The 21,170-nt window shown below is 32.5% G+C and overlaps 2 protein-coding genes across 2 annotated transcripts; both read right to left on the minus strand.

Annotated features, from left to right (window-relative positions):
• Positions 1-11,414: 11,414 nt before the first annotated feature.
• On the minus strand, positions 11,415-15,185 carry LOC107919284 (SNF2 domain-containing protein CLASSY 3). The gene is made up of 3 exons (XM_041109720.1): positions 14,452-15,185; positions 13,806-13,967; positions 11,415-13,579 (listed from the first exon to the last, which is right to left on the minus strand). The coding sequence occupies exons 1-3, from the start codon at positions 15,148-15,150 to the stop codon at positions 11,564-11,566; spliced, it is 2,877 nt and encodes a 958-aa protein (XP_040965654.1). The 5' UTR covers positions 15,151-15,185; the 3' UTR covers positions 11,415-11,563.
• Positions 15,186-16,314: 1,129 nt separating this feature from the next.
• LOC121225413 (SNF1-related protein kinase regulatory subunit beta-2) lies at positions 16,315-19,374 on the minus strand. Its single transcript, XM_041109721.1, has 3 exons — positions 18,803-19,374; positions 17,452-17,630; positions 16,315-17,347 (listed from the first exon to the last, which is right to left on the minus strand). Exons 1-3 carry the CDS (start codon positions 18,965-18,967, stop codon positions 17,059-17,061), a joined length of 633 nt encoding a protein of 210 aa, XP_040965655.1. The 5' UTR covers positions 18,968-19,374; the 3' UTR covers positions 16,315-17,058.
• Between the last annotated feature and the right edge of the window lie 1,796 nt (positions 19,375-21,170).

Raw genomic sequence — 21,170 nt, forward strand, 5'->3', positions numbered from 1 at the left:
AAATTAGGATTTAGGGTTACTTGAGTAATTTAATTAAAAAAAAATTTAAAAATTAGATTAGGGTTTAGAGTTAAAGGTTTTTAAGGAAAAATCAAATAAATTAGGGTTCAGGGTTACTTGAGTAAATTAATTATAAATTTTTAAAAAATTAGATTAGGGTTTAGGGTTTTTAAGTAAAAACTCAAATAAATGAAATAATATAGAAATATTCAACATATTGCCTTATTTAAAAGAATTTCTATTATATTAAAAATGTAAAAGTAAATTTCTATTTTATTACATGAAATAATATAGAAGAATTTCTATTTTATTACATCAAATAATATCAAAATATTCAAAATGTTTGTACAAATATATTAAAATAAAAATCAATCTCCGTGCCCGCCAGATTCAGTGCCACATGGCGGTCGTGGACGGTTACGTGCTGGATTCCTCCTTTGTCCAACTTTCGGCGAGGGTTGTGGTTGCTCCGCCGGGGATTCTGATTCCTCCGGTAGGGGATCTGGTTGTCGGTGTTGGGGCGATGAGCCACCTTGATAGAATAGTGATTGTAGAGGTGTTTGCATCACCAACGGCGAAGCTGTTTGAAACCCATACGGTGATAGGGGTTGGTAAAAAAAAGAGCTCCCCGACGGCCCCTATTGCGATCCCTCGTGCGATACTGGCCTATACATCTGCGGTCCACTCGACGTAATCAAAAATAGAGATAAATCGGGCCATGGACTCCAACCTGCCATAGGACTAGAAAAAGGAAACATATAAGGGTTAGGATACATAAAAGGGCTAGGATACTCAATTGGCATCATCTGAAAAGGCTGTGCCATGGGTATCGTCAGTTGAACTACTGGGTCGGGTGACTGTACCGGTGTTGTTGCTGGGCCTGGTGATTGTATGGGTGCTGATGATGGGCCGGGTGATTGTCTAGGCCTCGTTGATAAACCTACGTCGTCGTCCCTTCTTCTTGGATTTAAAGGGCCACGTTGTTCTCTTTGGACACGCAATTGTCGCTGCCTCTCCTCTGCCGACAGTAAATACGACTGGCCATGGATCCTAAACAATGGCATGTATTCCAACACGCACCCTAACTCTGGAACGATGATCGGTTCCTGAGTAGGTATATAATCATATCGATCTTTTTAAATTTAGATGTAGTATGACCAAAATCTCGGCCAATCCGTATGCAATTACCATAGGTCGATTTTGTAATGATCATCCAACACCTCAAGTGCCACGGGAATCGATTGTCAGAATCTAAATTGCCGTAATACTCTGTCCGACTGGTGCATCTCCACGGTCGCATAGTTGACCAATGCAACTTTCACATGCCAAGCGTTTGGATTTTGGAAGTACTCATCCGGAATTACTACTCGAATTGTCGGATCCTCGTATGGTGTCCATTGAAACTATATGAACATGATGGAAATATTAATTATATACATAATACATAATACTAAATACTAAATACTAAATACCAATCGACTAGCTCGTGATGGAAATATCTATTTTATTTAATATTTACTTGTGCTTCCGACTGTTGGTCTAATAGAAGCCGTATATCTTCAAGAGAGGTAGGTAATCGAGCATAACTTGTCGAATGGTTCCACCTAATTAAATAAATTTTTAGCATACTATTATATTTTAAATCTACGTAATAATTGTAAAATCTAATATAAAATTTACCTCGTTATGAGTGAGAATGTATATGGGTGGTCCACTCGAGGACGTAAAATGAAAAGCGAAACCATGCCCATGACTGCAGTAGTGACAGGCAACCTCCGATTTTCGCTTTATTCGGTCGCGTTGCCCCGCACATCTCCTGGTACAATGTGGCCAAAACGGTAGACCCCCAACTAAATTCACCAGTTGCTCTAAAATCAACGAGTTTCAGCAGCCATCTTAGATGTACAAGGTTCCGTGACAAGTCTGGCATCAGCTAAACTCTAATTATCTGAAGAATGTACGCCCGAGCATATCGGATTCTTTCTAGTTCGGTAGAATCATCATCCGGCTCCGGGAATATGTCTCGTAACCAACCCATCTAGATCTGAACTCCGTTAATATTCTCTGGAATAGCACCCAAAAGCTCGTAGCATACCGCTACCCAATCACCAGATTGAACAGACCCGGTGACTGCGTACCCGCCCACCGGCAATCCCAATTGCAAATTGACATCTTCCAAACTGATAGTACACTCTCCACATGGAAAATGGAATGTGTGCGTCTTGGGTCTCCACCTCTCAATCAACGAACTGATGAGTTTCGAGTCCAACTTGCATCCCTGGCCTACCATCGCCACGTGCCAAAAACTCGCTTCCCGCAAGTAATTCTCTACCAACGGTGATGGAGGACCATGCATATTACGGATATAGCATTGCAATATCCGATCTACAGACTTTTATAACAAATAATAAAATAATAATTATTTAAAATTGCATAAATAAACAATATCTTAAATAATATTTAAAAATTAAATTTAACACTTACCATTTTTATTTGTTCGACGGATATGTGCTTGTCATCAAAACGAATTAATTCTCCGGCCATTGCTAACACGATCAAATTTTTACGATTTAAAAAAAATTCAAAAAAATAAAATTTAAAACTTTTTTAAAAATAATTAAAAAATTAAAGTTTTTTTAAATAGGAATTTGAAAGGAATTTGAGAGAATATTAGAGAGATTGAGAGAAAGGATTTAGTTGTTAAAAAAAATGAAGGGGGTTTTATAGTTTTTTTTACCGTTGGGGGTCACCAACGGTCAAAAAAAGTAGCCGTTGCTACTATTCACGCGCAGACAAAACACATCCCCAAGGGAGCACTGACGTGGCAGGAAAACGCGTCCTTGAGGGCGCACTTTTTGTCCACGTCGACAAAGCGCTTCCTTGAGGAAGCATTTTCCTGCCACGTCCCCTAACATCGCGCTGATGTGGACGCGCTTTCGGGGAATTGGGCCATTCCGGTAATTAATTATTTACCGGGCCCATTTCAGTAAATTTAAAAAAATTGGCTTTTATTAGTATTTTTCCCAGCTCATTATCCAATTATCATTTTCTATACTTTTTCATTGAAAAAATTCTATCATTTTATTTTTATTATGGGTTATCAAAGGTGTTTAAAAAATTAAATCACTAGAAATATTGCCACCTTGTTCTTCAACTAGTTACCCACCAACTGACGGGAGACATTTGAAGTAATTGACTTAGTTTGAAATGGAAACACATTTTCATAAAAGGTAACATGACAAGAGATGTATATTTTACTCGAATGATAATGATACCTATACCCTTTGTGAACTAGAGAGTAACCAAGAAATGTGCAGGGTGTGGATCGAAACTAGAGTTTGTTAACATGATAAGGGCGAAGATTAGGAAAACACAAACAACCAAAAACTCAAAGAAAATAGTAGTTCGGTTTTATATAAAACAATTTTTTATAGGGAGAGATGACTCCTAAAAGAAGGGAAGGTAACTTGTTTATCATATATACAACACTGCTGAAAGTTTCATACTAGTATGTCAATGGTATGGAGGCATATGCAAGCATAGAAAGACCAGAAGTAGCAATCTATCGATGCTTCCGTTCAACCAGCCATTTTGCTCAGAGGTATAGGGACACGTAAGCCGATGGACGATTTCCTATTGTGACAAATACAGTTTCAATGCTTGGAACTCACTTCCCCTCTTTATTTAAAGAACCTTTAGCTTGTACCTAAATACCCTTTCAGGTTATATAACCTCCCAAACCCGACCTAGACGTTATGACCAAGTTCTGAAAGTTACATTGACAACCAAAATGGCCTAGTAAAACTATTAGATTTCAAAACGCGTTTTTAGAACCATTTGTTTATCTTTCTATATAGAATCGTGTGAATCTCTTAGTTTTACAAAAACGTACGAGTTTCAAACATAAAACAATTAATTTAAATAAATATACTTTGCAAAGGTTGATTATTTTTGAAAACTTAGTTGATTTCTAACTTATTTACTTTTCAAAACTCATTTTTCATATTGTACCGAAAAAGTGATATTTGATAGATTTTTAATTAAAAACCAAGTTGTTTGTATAATTAAATCAATTTCGAAGTTTAGACCGTTTAAAACTTAAATGTCATGCTTGCCAAAATAAACACAAATTAAAGTCTCATGCCATAGTCAATCCCAAATAACAAAAAGTATAAATATTAAGTTCAAAAATATGTTTATTAAAAATTATCCGAGATACTCTTTCGATTGCCGAGTTTGAATCCTAACCTCACTGGTTATCTGAAAAGACAGTAAACTAAGGAGTGAGCTTAAGAAGCTTAGTGTGAATCATAACTCAAGTAATCAAAATGGTACATAAAAATATATATATCACATCAGGAAACTAAAATACAAAATATCATAACAGGTAGAATCAAAATTTTTAAAATACATGTATATGATCATGTATGACTATGTAGTTTTGAATTATAGAGAAAAATCCTACCCAACACGGCTATACACCACAGTAAGAGTTCTTCGGAACTCATCCATCCCTACACATCATGTTGTGGACAAGCCACCAATATTTGCAGATAAACTGTCAGAAATATGTAGACAAGCCACTAGTAGTGCATATAACTACAAGAAATATGTGGATAAACCATCAGATATGTAGATAAACAGCCAAAACTTCCTCCTTTCATAATCGACTCAACCTCAATGCAATGCAATATGGCATATAGTGTCAATAGCAGATTCAGTACAGTAAGCATGTTTTTAACATGCAATCAGATTTAATAGAAACAGAGGACATTATTTATCATGCTTCAGTATATCAGTATTTGTGAGCATTTTTATCATGCTATCAGTAATAACAGTAACAATAGACATGTATTAGCATGTAATCAGATTTTCAATATCAATATGCATGTTTTAGCATCACAACACATGCGAAACAACACAAAACATATAATTGCAGTATACACAATTTCGACCAAAATAGTAAACTTTAGTTAGGGACACTTACATACGGTTAACCCTAACAAAGGGTACAGATCTCGATCCATTATCACTCCAAAGGAATTCATGACATCGGTTGGTTACAATTAATATATATAATCACTCAAATATCATCAAAGACACATATATACTTAGTTAAGACAGACACCTTTATTGAACGTTTAAATCGTACTAAATCTAAACCGCAACTCTCACTCGCTACAAATCTGAACCTGTAACATCCCAACTCTAAAAAAAACAAAGAGAAGAAGAATATTTATGGTAGAAGTCCTTGAATAAGTGATCTATAAATAAATAGTAGTATAAGAAATTGTGATCGTTTTTAGATAAAACCGTCATATATGAAAACATAGAGGATTATTAGTAGGAGTATGTGGTTAAGTTAAAAATTCGGTATCGAGTTTAGGGATTAAATTGAATAAGTTAGAAAAGTATAGAGACTAAAGTGCAATTATCCTATTTTATTTTGATGGAAAGGACTTAATGGTAATTTTTTCATTGCTTAAAAAATCAAAAGTTTCATGATGTCTTTAAATAATATTTTCATTAAATAATTATTATTTAACATTTTATTTAAAATAATAGTAATTTATTAAATATTATAATATTTATAATAAAAAGAGGGAAAGATAAGTTCTTTCTTATCTTTCTCACGAGTTGTTTCTCATCTTTCTCACGAAAGATTGAAAAAAACCCATTTCATCATTTTCCTTCAATTTCAATTTCAAGCTTAAGGTATGGTTTTTCTTCAATTTTTTTTTATAGATTTTGAATCTTTGAAGCTTGCTTTACATATATATATATCAATAGTTTTTTATTTTATCAAGTATTTTGGAAGTTGTCATTAAAGGACATTGATATAAGCTTAGAAAACTTAAGTGAAATAGATATATTTTTGGATAGAAAATTATTAGAAGATGAGTTCTAGCTTGTTAGAAGTGTGAAAAAGAAACAAAAATAAATGAAAAGTTTATTTGGTATGTTTGGCCATGTTAAAGGGGAAGTAGAGAACATTGGCCACTTTGTGTAATATTGGTACTAAATGATAGCTTATGAAGCAGTGAGTACTCTGGTGAATACGAAATTGAAAACGGATAATCAAGCCTAAAGAAATGCGAATTTCGGACTAGAAAAATTAAGTTGTCAATATGAATAATCATGCATATTGAAGTTTATTTTTATTAGTTTTAGTTTTAGAATGGATAAATGATGTTGTTTCGTAATGAATTGCTCCTATTGTAGCTAAAAACAAAGCGAAGATCTTGAAGGAGAAAGGTAAGAAAAGGAGTAAAGCGATTAAAACTTTGGTTTGTGGTAATATCTTATTTTCATTACATTAAGCTTTAGAATATTTAATTTAATATGACTAGTTATATTTATTTTATTTTATTTTTATGAGTTTTGGATGAGCTTGAATAAATTAGTTAATATTTATAAAATTATGTTTCGAGATGAATACTATGTTTTTCATAGGACTAAATTAGCGAATTCATTATTATGATTTGGATTTGAGTATTATGATTTTAGATATTGAGCAAGAAAATATTTAATATGTTTCAAATTGGAAGCCTATTTTACATTAGACGATATGTGTTTTGAATATGAAACAGAATTGAAATCTGAATTATATGAAAATAGAATTGAAATGGATCATGAAATTTGATTTTTACCTCGTTTCACTAAGTTAGACTAAATCAGATATAGTTGGCATGTCATAGAGTCTTTATGTCATAGAATTTAGATCTCCCTAATTCCCAGAGGGTTGAGGGAGAAAAGGTCAAGTCAGTCAGTTGTTATTATTGTTAGCCCTAATTCCCAGAAGGTCATGGGCAGTCTCAATTCCTAGAGGGTTGTGGGCTACTTTGATAGCCATCATTGTCAAACAGCTCGGGGTAGCGGATTCGTGTATTTGGTTATGAGTCTAAACTTTAGTTCAGGGTCTAAATTGAAAGAAAAGCAAAAACAAAACTTGAATTTATTTGAATTTCCATATTGTGCAAATTAAATTAATTACGCGATTTTGAATTTAATTAAAAAGCTTATTTTCTTTATTCAAATTGTCAATATCAAAATATTAAAGTTTATTAATATTAGAAATTTCTTTTATTGTGATGTTATTAATGATATTTATAATCATGTTTTAGTTTATTTCTATCAATTAATTTGTGTCTAATACTTATGTAATGATTTATATGATATTAGCACCACTGAGTATAAAAATTGCTCAGCGTACGGTTTGTCTATTTTTCTGTGCGCAGGTAGTTAGATTCGTTAGATCGTTCTAGCAGCATCCGAAGAATCAAAGTGCAGCTCAAATAATGCTGGTGAAGAGTTTACTTTATAGTTGATGTAAATGGCATGTACCTAGGATTATAAATATATAATATTATGTCGTAAACTGAATTTAAATATTTTCATTATGCTTTCTTAGCTAGTATTTTATAACTAATATTTTGATAAAAATAGTAAAGCATAGAAATCTAGTTTATTGATATGTTTGAGAAATCGTAGTGCTAGGAATTGATTTGGGAGATAATTTGAATATAGATATTTTGTGAAAATTTAAATTTTGCAGAGAGTTTTATGTAAAATAGGCAGAAATGCTGTTGAAATTTTTATAAAATAATTTTACCACTACGTTTCTTTTTCAGAAAAATGGAAAAGTGAGTTGCTTCAGCAATGAAATGTGACATTTTATATTTAGATCCAACAACTGGGTCGGGTATAAGGTGTCACAGTATCATTCACGACTAAGCGTACACAAAATAACACATATAAGATTCAGTCATAAGCATCAACCGAGATTTGGCCAAAGCAGAAAGACACCCAATAATTAGATCTTGATTTACAAGGATACTTACTCTTTTTACTAATTCGGAATAGATGCGCGATAGTTTCAATCGTTAATGAAGGTTCAGGTGGATTAAATCTGAACCTTTAACATAGAACACAAAATAACACCCTATATTAGATTCAATTAGAGTAGAGAAAAAGATTTCGAAATTGGATCAAATTGGAAAATAACTTTCTGATCTGTCCTAATTTGATATGACAAATTAGGTTTTCTCGATATACTTAAGAGGCTTATTCTCAAGCAAAGTAGCGTCTTTTTTTGTCGTTTTAGATTTTAAGTTAATAAGTGTAAATGCCTTGTTTTTACTCATTTTGAGACTCAATCTGGCCAATAGTGTTATTGGGGGCCCTAACATGTGGTTGAGTGGTGTAGGGACGTGTTAGAGGTTGAAAACAAGCTAAAACGACACCAAAAGAGAGGGTATCGCGATATCCAAACCTTGGAATCGCAATACCTCCAATAGACTTGAAGATTGGAGACCACCCTTTAGTGGTATCGAGATATCCACCCTCCAAGAAGACCCCCAAGTTTGAAACTGACTGGGGTATCGTGATATCCTCTTCTTAGGTATCATGATACCGATATCGTGAAGGGACAAAATTGAACAAAAAGGGTGGTCTTTATCCACTCGACGCACCAAACATACAAGGCCTATGTAAGAGAAATTTTGGCAACAAAAATTCATCAGACATCAGCCTAAAATAGCCAATTTTGATTGAGGAGAGAGGATACATACATTAACTTAGTTTTAGCCTTAGTTTCTCTAGGTTTTCTCTTAGTTTTTTGCAATTTTTTCTAAGGCTTATATTTTCTCTTCTCCTTTCTTAGTTTTAGAGTTCATTTTATTACACTTTCTTCTTGTTTTTAGTGTTCTTATAGTTAGTTATCATTATAACCTAGGTTTATTTGAACTTTCAGTCCCTGTACTTTAATAGTAATTTAAGATCAAGAGAAAATTGAGCCACTTTAGTAATTTAAATAATTTAAGTCTTTTATTCGAAGATCGGCGAACCACATCAAAGTCAACCGACCATCGTTAGTCATTTATGGGTTAATTTCGTAGTCTTGTACTATTTACAATTTGTCCCCTAGAGTAGCGTATTTAATTTTCTTACAACATTTTCTTGTTATGATTTGTCGTACTATAAAATCGTACCAGTAGCCGTTTAGACTCTAGAGCGTACGCTATTTATTACTCAATCGTCATCTCCTTTGGGTTCGACCCCTTGGAATACTTCGATGTTCCATCGAACACTATAAATATTACAACTGATTTGTATGATTGCAGTTAAAACCGCTCTTCAAGAAAATAATTTTCTAAAATTATTTGTTTTAACATTCACACGTGCGAGTAGTTACTTATGCTTCATCGAAATTAGATCAAAATGAGATGGACTCAACGGAGATCTTGATTAAACAAGAGATATTCGGCTATGGAGTAGTAATAATAATAAATGGAGAAATGAAGAAAGAAACAAAATAAAAAGAGATTCCACCACAAGGACCCACATTAAATATAAAAATATATATATTAAAAATGGGACTCACTTAACCATATTTAAAATTTAATTTAAAAATTAAACCGACTTTTAATATAATTAAAATAGAAAATATTTTGAAGCTCAAGCCAAAACCCAAAACTAAGTTTCCATATTTTCTTGTGTTCCTTCTGTTATATATATATGATTTATGCTCTCTAAAAAAGGTGATGTAACATGTTATTTTTGGATGCCTAAAAATTAATTTTTTAAAATCATTGTAATATAAATGTTTTTGAATAGATTCTCTTCTTATCTTTCTTTTATTTTGTTAGATGGATTAATTTTTTATTTTTTTTCAATTAATAAATTTTAAAATAGAAAAGACTAGGTGAATTTTTTTAAGAAAAATCCACATGGCATATCTCGCTCAGCATTTTTGGTAAAGAATAAACCATTGCAATATTTCATTTCTTTAAAAATAAAAATTTCAGCATTTAATATTTTAAATATATTTGATAATCATTTTAAATTTTTATTTAATATAAAATTTTCAATAAAAATATGTTCAATGAGATAAATAAGTAAGTTGTCACTTATCACTTAAGGTAAAAAATAATATAAAAAATAAGATATTCAAATTAAATATGTATATTTTATCTAAAATTATCTAAAATATTATATTAATAAGATTAAATTTTAAAAATAAATAATATTTTAAAATAAATATTTACTTTTGTCAAATAACATAATTACATTCCGTACTTATATTTACTAATTTATCAAATAATTTTTTAATATAAATTTAATACCTATAAAAATTAGCAGTATTTATATATATAAATTTTTAATTTATCAAACAGTATTAATTACAAGAAAATCGATCGATCAAATTATAATTTTAATACCGTAATAGTTGAGTAGTCTCTGTCGTTTAATAATGATACTCAAAAGAAGTTGATATTTGAACACCAAATTTAATACCAAAACCCTGATCTATATTACTATGGGTACTAAAAACAAGAATATTACTGTGGGTAATTTTACAATATTCACAAAAACCCAGCCCCTACAGTCTATCCAATAACTTGAAAAATCAGCGTTGGAGTTGTAGTCGACGATGACTGAGATTGCTGGGGTTTCTTTCATATGTTGTAAATGGAGGTGGTCCATGCTAGCAAATGTTGTAAATAGATGTGGTCCGTCCAAGCTTTTTCAGTCTTAACTCGAAAATACTTTTCTTTATCGTTTCATATTGGTCATTTTAATTGATGTAAATATTATGTGTATATCGTAATATTTAATAATATGTCAAAAAAAATCAAAACTTGAAATGTCTCAAAATGAATTTTAATACAAACCAAGTTTGTAAATAAGTTGTATATAAAGTTAATGTTAGAAATTCGAGCTACGCATATCCAAGTACCTTCATAATTATTCACACGATCAATACTAACATTTATTCCGAATCTTGTAGATACCAATCTCCATCAATGGAGGTTGGAAACCCCTTCATAAACTGCACATACATCTCCATGGATACATACATCACTTATAAGTTATCATCCTTTACATCTTATACAATTCATTATTGTAGAAGATGGAATCATATAGTCAGATTATATTAAGCAATGATTAGTTGTAACAGTTTAGTTAGTTGTTAGCTGAGTTAGCTCAAGTAAGGGTGATCAATAAACAAGTAGATAATTCTCTCATTCATACTATTTTAAGTTCGAAAAGCTAATTTACTACTCTAATCACTCCCCAAAGATATCATAGAATTCTTTCACCCAGCAAAAACTTAAATAATAAATACTTGTATAAACTCCTTTAACTAATAAAATAATGATAATAAAATTAGCATCTTTTAATTTTTTTAAAAGCTACACTTTATTAAATATAATTAGAGAAAAAGACGCAAAATTTCTCCCACACAACGGTTTTGATATATACTAGGGAATGTGGCAATAAATGGTAAAGTGTGGGGAAAGGAAAACGTATAAACATTGGTGCACAAAAAAAGACTAAACAAAACATGTTTTGTGTTTGCTGTAGAGGGAAAGGAAAGGAAAAAGTTGGGGAAGCTCTCCATAACACCACCATCACCAAACATGTTCCTCACATTCATCAATCTTTTCCCCAAACAAGGAATACGCAGTGGCTTGTAAGATATCTCAAAAATTAAACACCCACACCAACATACTACGCTAGTAAGGAATCCAAATGTCAGCAAACAGAATGAACATATCTACTACGAGGGGACAGATACCTTTTCTTGATCCTCAAAAGCTTCAATGAACTCAGAATCTTTGGGCTCATTAATGATCTTTTCAAACATTGACTTGATTGTTCCATGCTGCAGCATCTCTTCCAAAACTTTATCCTCTACAATATCACAGACTTGCTCCTGATGCTCATCAGAAGAGAACAATAACTCAGATACCCGATCCTTGCCAGCTTGTCGATTAAATTTGTGCCCCTCAATCACGGATGAGATAAGTCGGTAAACGTATACAACCTTTTTCTGGCCTAACCTATATGCGCGGCATATAGCTTGTCTTTCCACGGATGGGTTCCACGTCATATCAAGCAACACCACCCTTGAACCTCCGATAAGATTTATACCTTCAGAGCAAGCCTTTATTGATGCAAGCAACACCCTTGCTTTGCTCTCTGGATCATTAAACACATTAATGGAGCATTGACGCTGTTTTATATCACATTTCCCGTGCATGAACAATATCTCCTCCCCTTCCTTCCATTTTAAATGATACTCAAGCTGCTCCATTATTAACCGTAAAGGTCCAAGATATTGACTAAAAACTATAACCCTTTCCTCCAGAGCTTCACTAAGCTTAAGCAGATTCATGAGGAATCTTGTTTTCACTCCTTCCTCAGGTTTCAGTCTTATCCTTTCTATCTCTTCATTGCTAACAATGGAGCTTACAACTTCATTAATATCCTTCTGGTCTGGAAGCTGCTTCAACAGCTGCTTCAACAATGAGGGATGGATTGAGATCATGGACACATAACGATCAAAATCAAGTGCATTCTTTTTTTCTTTCTCTCTTTTTCTCTTGAACAGATTCTTTGCTTCCTTAACACGCTCCAGGATTTCTTGTACATGCTTCAGGATTTCTTCAACGCGCTCCAGGATTTTCTTCTGCAGTTCAGTGGGCCGTAATACAACTAGAGTGTGCCTCAAACCGGGAAGTGCAGTCTGTAGAATTGTGCCTTTATACACGTGAACAAAAGGCTTAATCACAGCTCTAACCTCCCTCAGTCCCCCGATTTCATTTCTAATGGAACCAATCCAAGAGGTAAAGTTTCGCTTTGCTTCGTTTCCTTTGCACCCACGCCTACTATTATGCTTGTATCGATTAGAATACCGGATTCCTTCAGCAAATGTGGGTCTCACTAAGCAGAGTGTGTTGAAGAGCTCATCAAAATTATTCTGGAAAGGAGTTCCAGAAAGAATGATACGGCGATTGGTTTTAATTCCAGACAAAGCCTTCCACAAAAGAGTAGCAGCATTTCTAGGTATGTGTCCTTCATCAAGGATTAGAAGGCCAGGAAGGTCGAGAAGGATTTTGCTGACTTGCTTATGTAGATTTTTACATTTTTGTTTCCTCTTTGTCTCTTTTCCAGCAAGTTGAGTGAAAAGGTTGTAACTGATCACCAAAATGCCTCCATCGTATTTCCAGGAAAGCAGTTTCACCAAAGGCCTAACAAGTCTATCTGCATCCGGGACACCAACTTTAAGTTTCTCATAAAGAGCAACTCCATTTGTTTTTCCCATTCCACAAAAATCCGGACTGTTCATATTGTGAAAGGGAATATCAACCTTCCACTTACTTAACTCTGCTTCCCATGTCAGTAACATACTACATGGAGCAACAATCACCGGCCTGCAACTTGGATTCTCTTTTAAGTATGTCTGAAGAAAGACAATAGTCAGTAGACTCTTCCCTGTCCCTGGAGCATGTGATATAATGCATCCTCCACCTTCACTGGACGAGTTTTTAGACTTATCACGATATATTCCCCCTGCTATATTATTCCAAATGAATTCAAAACCTTCACGCTGATGGGGGTAAAGTTTTTCCTTTATGTTTGGAATGATTTCCCATACTGTTCCTTCGACATTGGCAGAGGAATCACAACCAGGCATATCAATGTTAGGGTCTACATCTTGAAGACCATCAAACATAGAGGAGTCCACAATGCCAGAATATTGGCTCCTAAATTTTCCATAAGGATGTTTCATCTGCAACAAGCAAAACAAGATTATAAGAATCAAATATCTGAAGCTCAGTAAGATCCATTTACTCAAGTGCTGCAGTATACATATTAGGCTCCTTGACATTAGCCTATTATTCGAGCCATTTAACTTGTCTATGACAATAATTCTCATCGGAACTGTTTACATCTAAATCCATTTTCAAAATGATAGATTATTAGACATGAAACATAGAGGTTCATATAAAACTTACAAAAGGTGAAGCAACGTATTTGATTTCCAGTTGCAGAAAGGAGCAAAATTTGCATTTTATTCCAATTTCTTCATCTAGCACAAGATAATGATCCCCTTGACGACATAGGGCTGCTCTGTCCTGTTTAACCTCAAAAACATTAGCGGCATCCTCAATTTCCACCTGCTCATTAGTATGAACAATATAAGTTTAAGTTCAATCATCTAAATGTTGACACCTTGAATTCACATGAAAATGCTAATTTTCACTTTAAGGAGTTCCTATGCAGATAGCTCTTTCTTATACTGATAAAAAAAAAAAGTTAACTGTTCCTAAATGATGTTAGAAACAACCGATATATTTTACATTTAATTCCTTTCTAAACAAGTTCGAGGCCTCTTTGCACTTCAGTTTATAGCATTTATAGGGAGATGCGCATGTCCTATGTTTATGTTCCTATGTACTAAAAGGGAAAACAAACTCATTCAAGATAAAAGCAAGGGATTTAACTTTGATTTTAGTTTACATTTGAAACTGTGGATACAATGGGCTACACATATGCAAAGCATCATTTAATGAAACAATAAATAAATAATGCAGTCTTAGTAAGTATTGGTTGGTAGACATGCAATGCAATATAATAAAGTAAAACATTAATTGACAGTACCAAGGAAGGCTTTGAAGCAATCCCATCAGACGCAAGACAAAACTGCATCTCAGTCCACAGTGACTCCATTTCATCATCAATAATATCTGCATTATTAGGAGTAACTGTGTTCTCAACCCAAGAACCGAACTTGATAGGCAAAGAGTTGTTCTCAGATTCAACTTCGACTACCTTATTTGAATCCGAGTCTACATTCTCCAAAATAGCATCCGCCTCTACTGTAAGAAGGTGGAGTTTCCTGGAGGAGGCCGAGGCCGCCCCCACTTTTTTACCCTTAGATTTAGGCTTAGACTCGGTACCGGAAGATGTAGAATCGTTGATATAAAAGACGTCCTTCTCCTCTTCTTCCCCACAGTAATCCAAATCCTCGGATTCATCATTGTCTTCTTCGCTTGGAGAGGGGAGAGCCTCATGAGAACCCTCCATTGAATCATCATTGTCTTCGTCTTCGTCGTCATCATCATCATCATCATCATATTCTTCTTCTTCTTCATCATTATAATCAAGATTGGAAATATTAGCAGGGTGTCTGGAATCTTGTTTACAGCGGTGTATGTCAATGTTAGGTGCTTCGTACAAGAATTGGGTTTCACCGGAGTGTTTCTTAGTAGGTATGGGGCTGGGGTCCTGCACCACCACCTCCTTCCTGTTGTTCCTCCGCTTGCTTGGAGGACAGACCTCGGACCAGTAGGCTTCCATCCTACTTCGGGTTCTAGAAGCCACCGGCAAGGAGGGATTCAACATCTTGCTTGTACTAAAAGAAATAGGGTTGTGAGGTTGGACTTTGGAGTAGAGGCAAAGGCATGAAGCAATGCAGCAGTAGGAAAAGAAACAAATTAAATATTAAGGGTGCGTTTGGTTTGCTGTATTGGATTAGAGGTGTGTTGGATTAGAGGTGTATTGGGATTAGAGGTGTATTGGATTAGAGGTGTAATAGCTAATCCACTGTTTGGTTGAATGTAATGGAATAGAGGCGTAATAGTAATCTTGTGTTTGGTTGAATGGAATAGAGGTGTAATAGCATAATGGAAAAAACTAAAATGACTAGAATACCCTTAGCATAAATTTGTTTTGGTAAATGATTATTGTTATTGTTATTTAAATTTTAATAATATTATTATTATCAATAATAAATAATTTAATCATATTTAAACATAATTATTATTAAATATATTTTAATTAAAATATATAATTTAATAAAATTCTTAATAATCAATATTCTTATATGAATTTACTCGAATCATAATATATGATACTATAAATATAAATTAACATAATTATTATTAAATATATTATAATTAAAATATATAATTTAATAAAATTCTTAATAATTAATATTCTTATATGAATTTACTCAAATCATAATATATGATACTATAAAAGATAATTTGAAATAATTAATATTAAATATATTTTAATTAAAATATATGATTTAATAAATTTTAAAATAATTATAACTAATAAATTATCTTATATGAATTTGTATAATTTAAAATAATTATTATTACATATAATTTAATAATAATATATAATTTCATAAAATTCTTGATAATAAATTTTCTTATATGAATTTATACAATTTAAAATAATTAATATTAAATATAATTTAATAATGATATATAATTTCATAAAATTCTTAATAATAAAATGTTCTTATATGAATTTACTAAAATCAAAATATAACTTGAGAATTATAATCTGCATAAACACTCAATCCGAGTTCCAAACATACGTGCCAAGGAAGACGATTATTAAACGTGTCATTGTATTATTTTGGCTTGTTTCATGTTTAAGTTGATAAGAGAATTCTTGGACCGCCAAGATTTACATAAATTAAGTAAAATTTAGTTTCAACTGTATCGGTTCAAAACAAGTAAGATTTGCCAGTCCATGCTTTGCTGGCTTTTAAGTTTAAAACAGATGGCATATAGCTGACAATTTTCATCGAGGAAAACAAGTAGTCTGTTCTACCCAAAATATCTCAAGAGTTTTAAACAAAAGGTAGTTAGTTAGATGTAAACACGCCTTTTCTGAAACCTACAAATGTCAATGGCTAGTTCTTAATTACAAGCAGATCATCCTCCTTGCATATGGGCACCTAGTTCACCAAACTGATCATCAGCTTCCACAGTATCCTCAGACAGGCGAACTGCATCCAGCTTCTGTTTCAAGATTTCTATAGCATTAAGAACCAACTGAGAAGCTTTGATCGCACCAGTGGATTCAACTGTAAAGATGAAACTGTCTTCTTTGGCATATATCTCCACAAGACCTGGCTTGCCCATAGCCCTTGTAATACAGAGACCTCTCAAGTACTTTGACCAAAGACGGTAATACAAGCAAGAATGCATAGTAGTAGTCCCATGCATCTACGGTTTGCCACTTTCACAATGAATATAGCAAAATATAATAGAAAGTACGAAAACCGGATGCTATAGCCAAGTGGAAATCGACACTTTAGATCACACAAGGAACAAAATGCTTTGATGCTTAGCAATGCATGAACATTAACCGTAACGACAATGATAGCTTGATAAACAAGTACGTGTTACAATGCATCAATAGGAAATACCACCAAGGAATGAATTTATTCCGAGCTGAATATTCCTAAGCAGAAGAATGGAAGACAGGAACAGATATATATTTACAGAAAGCTCTCGTATTCAATGAAAACAAATAGTTGGAAATCCTAAAACTACGAATACCATACCAAGATAAAGACAATAAATTTACCTGCAAGTCCAAAATGTTGTTAGCATTGCCTGTGCCGTCTTGAGCCCATGGCAAGTCAGGGGCATACCTCCATTGTCCATCGACAATGAACCTATACTGGTAAACACCTGATGGTAACACTTTCATAATAGTGAAGTCTTTTCCACATCTCTGCAAAGGGATTCTGATTAAGATAGCAAACACATGTTAAATGTCGCAGTTCATAAAGAGCTAACTATTTTTCTTTCGATATAAAAAAAACATAGGGAAGTAGTGAATATCGAGAACCTTGTCTTCCAATTATCCCATGATCCCTCAACGGCTACTTCTTTGCCACCATAGCCCCATGTAATCATTGTTGGAATTCCCTTCTCGGTGCAGCCATCTTCGTATCCAATTGCAGACTGCATCCACGATGGGCTTGATCCGTGCATCTCATCAGGTCTTTGTAAAGGAACAACTGGAACCTGTGTTGAAAGAAGACACGGTGGACAAAATTGTAGGCTTTTTCAGAGAAATCAACAACACATGAACAACGAGAAAAATCCTGAAACAGACCGAAACTAGAAATCTAATAAAATAACAGATTCAAGAAATCTGGCCATGCAACGTGTATGGGGTTAGGCTTAAAAGAGATTTAGGGCAGGATTTGGATTACAAGGAGAAAAGGGTTTTTGGATTTAGAAATAGAAAGGGGAGCTCAGAATAAAGGAGTCCGAGACAAAGAAATGCGGGATTATTACATGCAGAAATGGTGGGAAGGCTATGAAGCATTTGGAGGGACTAATAAGAACATTCCTTGTCTTGCAAAAGTTAAATGAAACAAGCATTATAACTAACCAATAAACAAAGGGATCACACTAAGACTTTCCACCAAAATTGCAACACGAAAAAAAAAACATGAATTTATCAAAGGAATTAAATACAAACTAGGCTTGAATCCCTAATACATAATAGTCTCCAATTTTCATTTGTGACTTTCCAATTTCATTGAATCTTTGAAGAAACATAAAAAGCCAAAACTGAAGATTTAAACTATGTATTCTTAAAAATGAAAACTCTATATACAAAATAGTTTCTAAACTATAATTTTTTGCAAATTGTGCGAACTTTAATTTCATTGAATCAGGCACCAACCACTAAGTTAAATACTCGAGTTTATGCGAAAATTACAGATCAAAAACAAACTCCTGCTACAATGTAAGAGCTTTGATTCATTATTTACATGAAAATTTTTAAACCTCTAAGTTTAATACTCAAGTTTAAGCGAAAATGATGAATCAAAATCAAACTCATTCTACAATGTAAGAGCTTTGATTCATTACTTACAAGAAAATCTTGAAGCCTCTAAATTTACAACACATTGATCCATTTATAAGTTTTCTTTTTTCTTTACATTGTTTTAAATAGAAACTCACAATATTTATTGAAAATTTACAGATACTTCGCATTAATTGGGAAAAACAGTTTTGCTAGTAGCTATGAACCAATAAACAAATGAACTACTAATTAAAAATTCACTTTCATAATCATTCTTTTATCTTGATATTATGCGTTCCCATGCAAGAAAATCAAATCATATTCCACGAAATCAAAATCCCAAGCAGAAAAATGTAAGAAAATAAAAGTAATTGAGTACCTGAGGAGTAAACATGAGAGGAGAATGTGTTGATGTGGGACTGTGTGGAGGTGAGTGACCCATAGGTGCCGCCATAGCTTCAAGAGCACTGTTAGCCCTTGTTTCTTCTTCTTCAATCCCTGATGGGCTATTATTCCCATCTTCTCTTCCATTCACATTCCCCATTTTTTTTTAATTATTAGTATTAAACTATTAATTATTGTTTCTTTATTGATGATCAATTTATCACTTCTAAAAAAATTTATATAAACTAAGCAGAGAAAAAAAAACCCAAATTCCCACCACTCACGGAATCTCAAAATTGATTCATGATTCCCCCATTATAATAGATACCCATACCCATCTTTCAAAAACAAAAACCCAGATGTAAAATTGGGAGAATTTTGTAAAAAATTTGAAAAGAAGAAGAAGAAGAAATTGAGCGATGAGTTAGGAGGGGTGATGAAGTAGTGGGGATCTGGAATGGGGGATGAATGGATGATGGTCACGTCATCATTTGACAAAGTCTTTTGTTTCTCAGTTTTGGTTTGGTTTTTTATTTGGTTTTTTCGGGGGTTGAGGTTAGGGCAATAACATGAGCCCTTTTTTCACCCTGTTCTGTCTCTGATTTCTATCGCCCAAAGGTAGAAGGAAAACAGAACGTGGATTTTGGGTAAAACAGAAGCATGAATCGGGAGGGTTAAACAGGGATCAAAATTGAAGCAGCACCTAATCTGAGCTCAAGGAAGGGATTAGAAAACGGTAGATTTTGGGGATTAGATCAGTAGTGTATTAGACCTGTAATAGCAATACACTGAACCAAACAAAGTATTAGAGAGGGATTAAGCGGGACCCACCGATTAGGGGTGTATTGGCTATGCCAATACACCCAACCAAACATGGTGATAATAATAAAAAGGTGAGGTGAAAAGGCAAGAGAAGCCTTTCATCAACTCCACTCTCCAACAAGTCAGCAGCAGCGATCAAATCAACCTCAAAAACCCTTCCTTAATGTAATAAAATATTATTTAACATTATTAATCGTATATTTACTGAAAATATTAACTCCAAAATACCAGAATTTTGAATAAAGACACAATTTTAGATAGAATTTTCAAACAAAATAAATCTACATTTAAACTATTATATACTTTAAAGAATAATGCAAACCAAACTTCACCCTAAAATCAATCTTATCACTCAAGTCTTTCTAAATTTAAAATAGTAAAAGAATATGGAGGAGTTTATTCATATTTATCCCTTTATTGTTAGACGAAGATTGTTTTATTTAATTAACACAATTAATAATATCACAACAAATATTTTGTATTATCTTTCCAGAATATGTTTTCAAAAATAAAAAATCTAATTTCGTTGAACTTCAACATTCTAAAATCTAATATAACTAGTTTTCTTACCTCTCTATACACAGACTATCAATTAAATTATTTTTATTTTTTTTAAATAGTAAGTAATGTTGTGAAAAATAAGTTTATATTATTTCTTAAAAAAAAATTTTTTTTAATTTTTAAACAGTATTCTTTACATAAAATAAACATATATAAAATTTTAAATTATAGAATGCCTAAAAATAATTTAACTCTATTGTTTTTATCATAAATATAAAACAGCATATATGAATTATTGAGTTTTGCGGTAGATCTTTGAGTTTTAAAATGTTGTTGGGTCTTTTTTATAATTAAGTTTTAAATATAAATTTCTTATAATTTTTAATTAGAATTAGAATTTATTTATAATTACATTAATGAGATGTTTAAATACATTAATTTTAAACCCATAATTATATTTATTTTATTGATGATGTATTAGCACATAACACAACACATCAATCGATGACAATTACATTTGCTTTGTTGATAATATATGAAATCGTATATTAACATTATAACTACTTTTTAAAAAATGTTCTTATTAATCTACACGGGTATAAACATCATACGATAATCACGATGTATAAAGGATTTAAAATTGCAACTAATACAATATATCATTATGAATTAATTATTATTGATTTTATATTTCTTAACCTATCAATTAAATATAATTAGAGGGAAGAAAGTCATTACCTTATTACTACAAATTTTATAACCAACAGTCAAATATATGATAAATTTTATAGACTTATTTGTTTTAATTTGCAAGATAAATTGTGATTTTTCTGACCTTAAGTAATACAATATTGCAAATAGTTGTAAAATAAATTGTGATGTTAATTTGTAAGAGATATTTCACAAATTAATACATTTTTGGAAATATGGATTTGATACATTGACATTTAAAAAGTTATTAATTTGAATATTTTACCAGAATTATAGGTTAAACTCTATTTTTACTTCCATCAATTTTTAGTAGTAATTTAAAATATATA

Source organism: Gossypium hirsutum, chromosome D13 (genome assembly GCF_007990345.1).
Source record: "Gossypium hirsutum isolate 1008001.06 chromosome D13, Gossypium_hirsutum_v2.1, whole genome shotgun sequence".
NCBI lineage: Eukaryota > Viridiplantae > Streptophyta > Magnoliopsida > Malvales > Malvaceae > Gossypium > Gossypium hirsutum.

Bases quoted from the DNA above. Each gene is read 5' to 3' on its own strand.
- LOC121225413 (XM_041109721.1), bottom strand. From the start codon at position 18,967: ATGGGGAATGTGAATGGAAGAGAAGATGGGAATAATAGCCCATCAGGG. The intron at 17,631-18,802 runs GTACTCAATTAC...CTTTCAACACAG, and splicing joins CTCTCATGTTTACTCCTCAG to GTTCCAGTTGTTCCTTTACA. The intron at 17,348-17,451 runs GTTCTCGATATT...TATCTTAATCAG, and splicing joins TGGGATAATTGGAAGACAAG to AATCCCTTTGCAGAGATGTG.
- LOC107919284 (XM_041109720.1), bottom strand. From the start codon at position 15,150: ATGGAAGCCTACTGGTCCGAGGTCTGTCCTCCAAGCAAGCGGAGGAAC. The intron at 13,968-14,451 runs GTACTGTCAATT...ACTAATGAGCAG, and splicing joins TTGCTTCAAAGCCTTCCTTG to GTGGAAATTGAGGATGCCGC. The intron at 13,580-13,805 runs GTAAGTTTTATA...TGCTTGTTGCAG, and splicing joins AATACGTTGCTTCACCTTTT to ATGAAACATCCTTATGGAAA.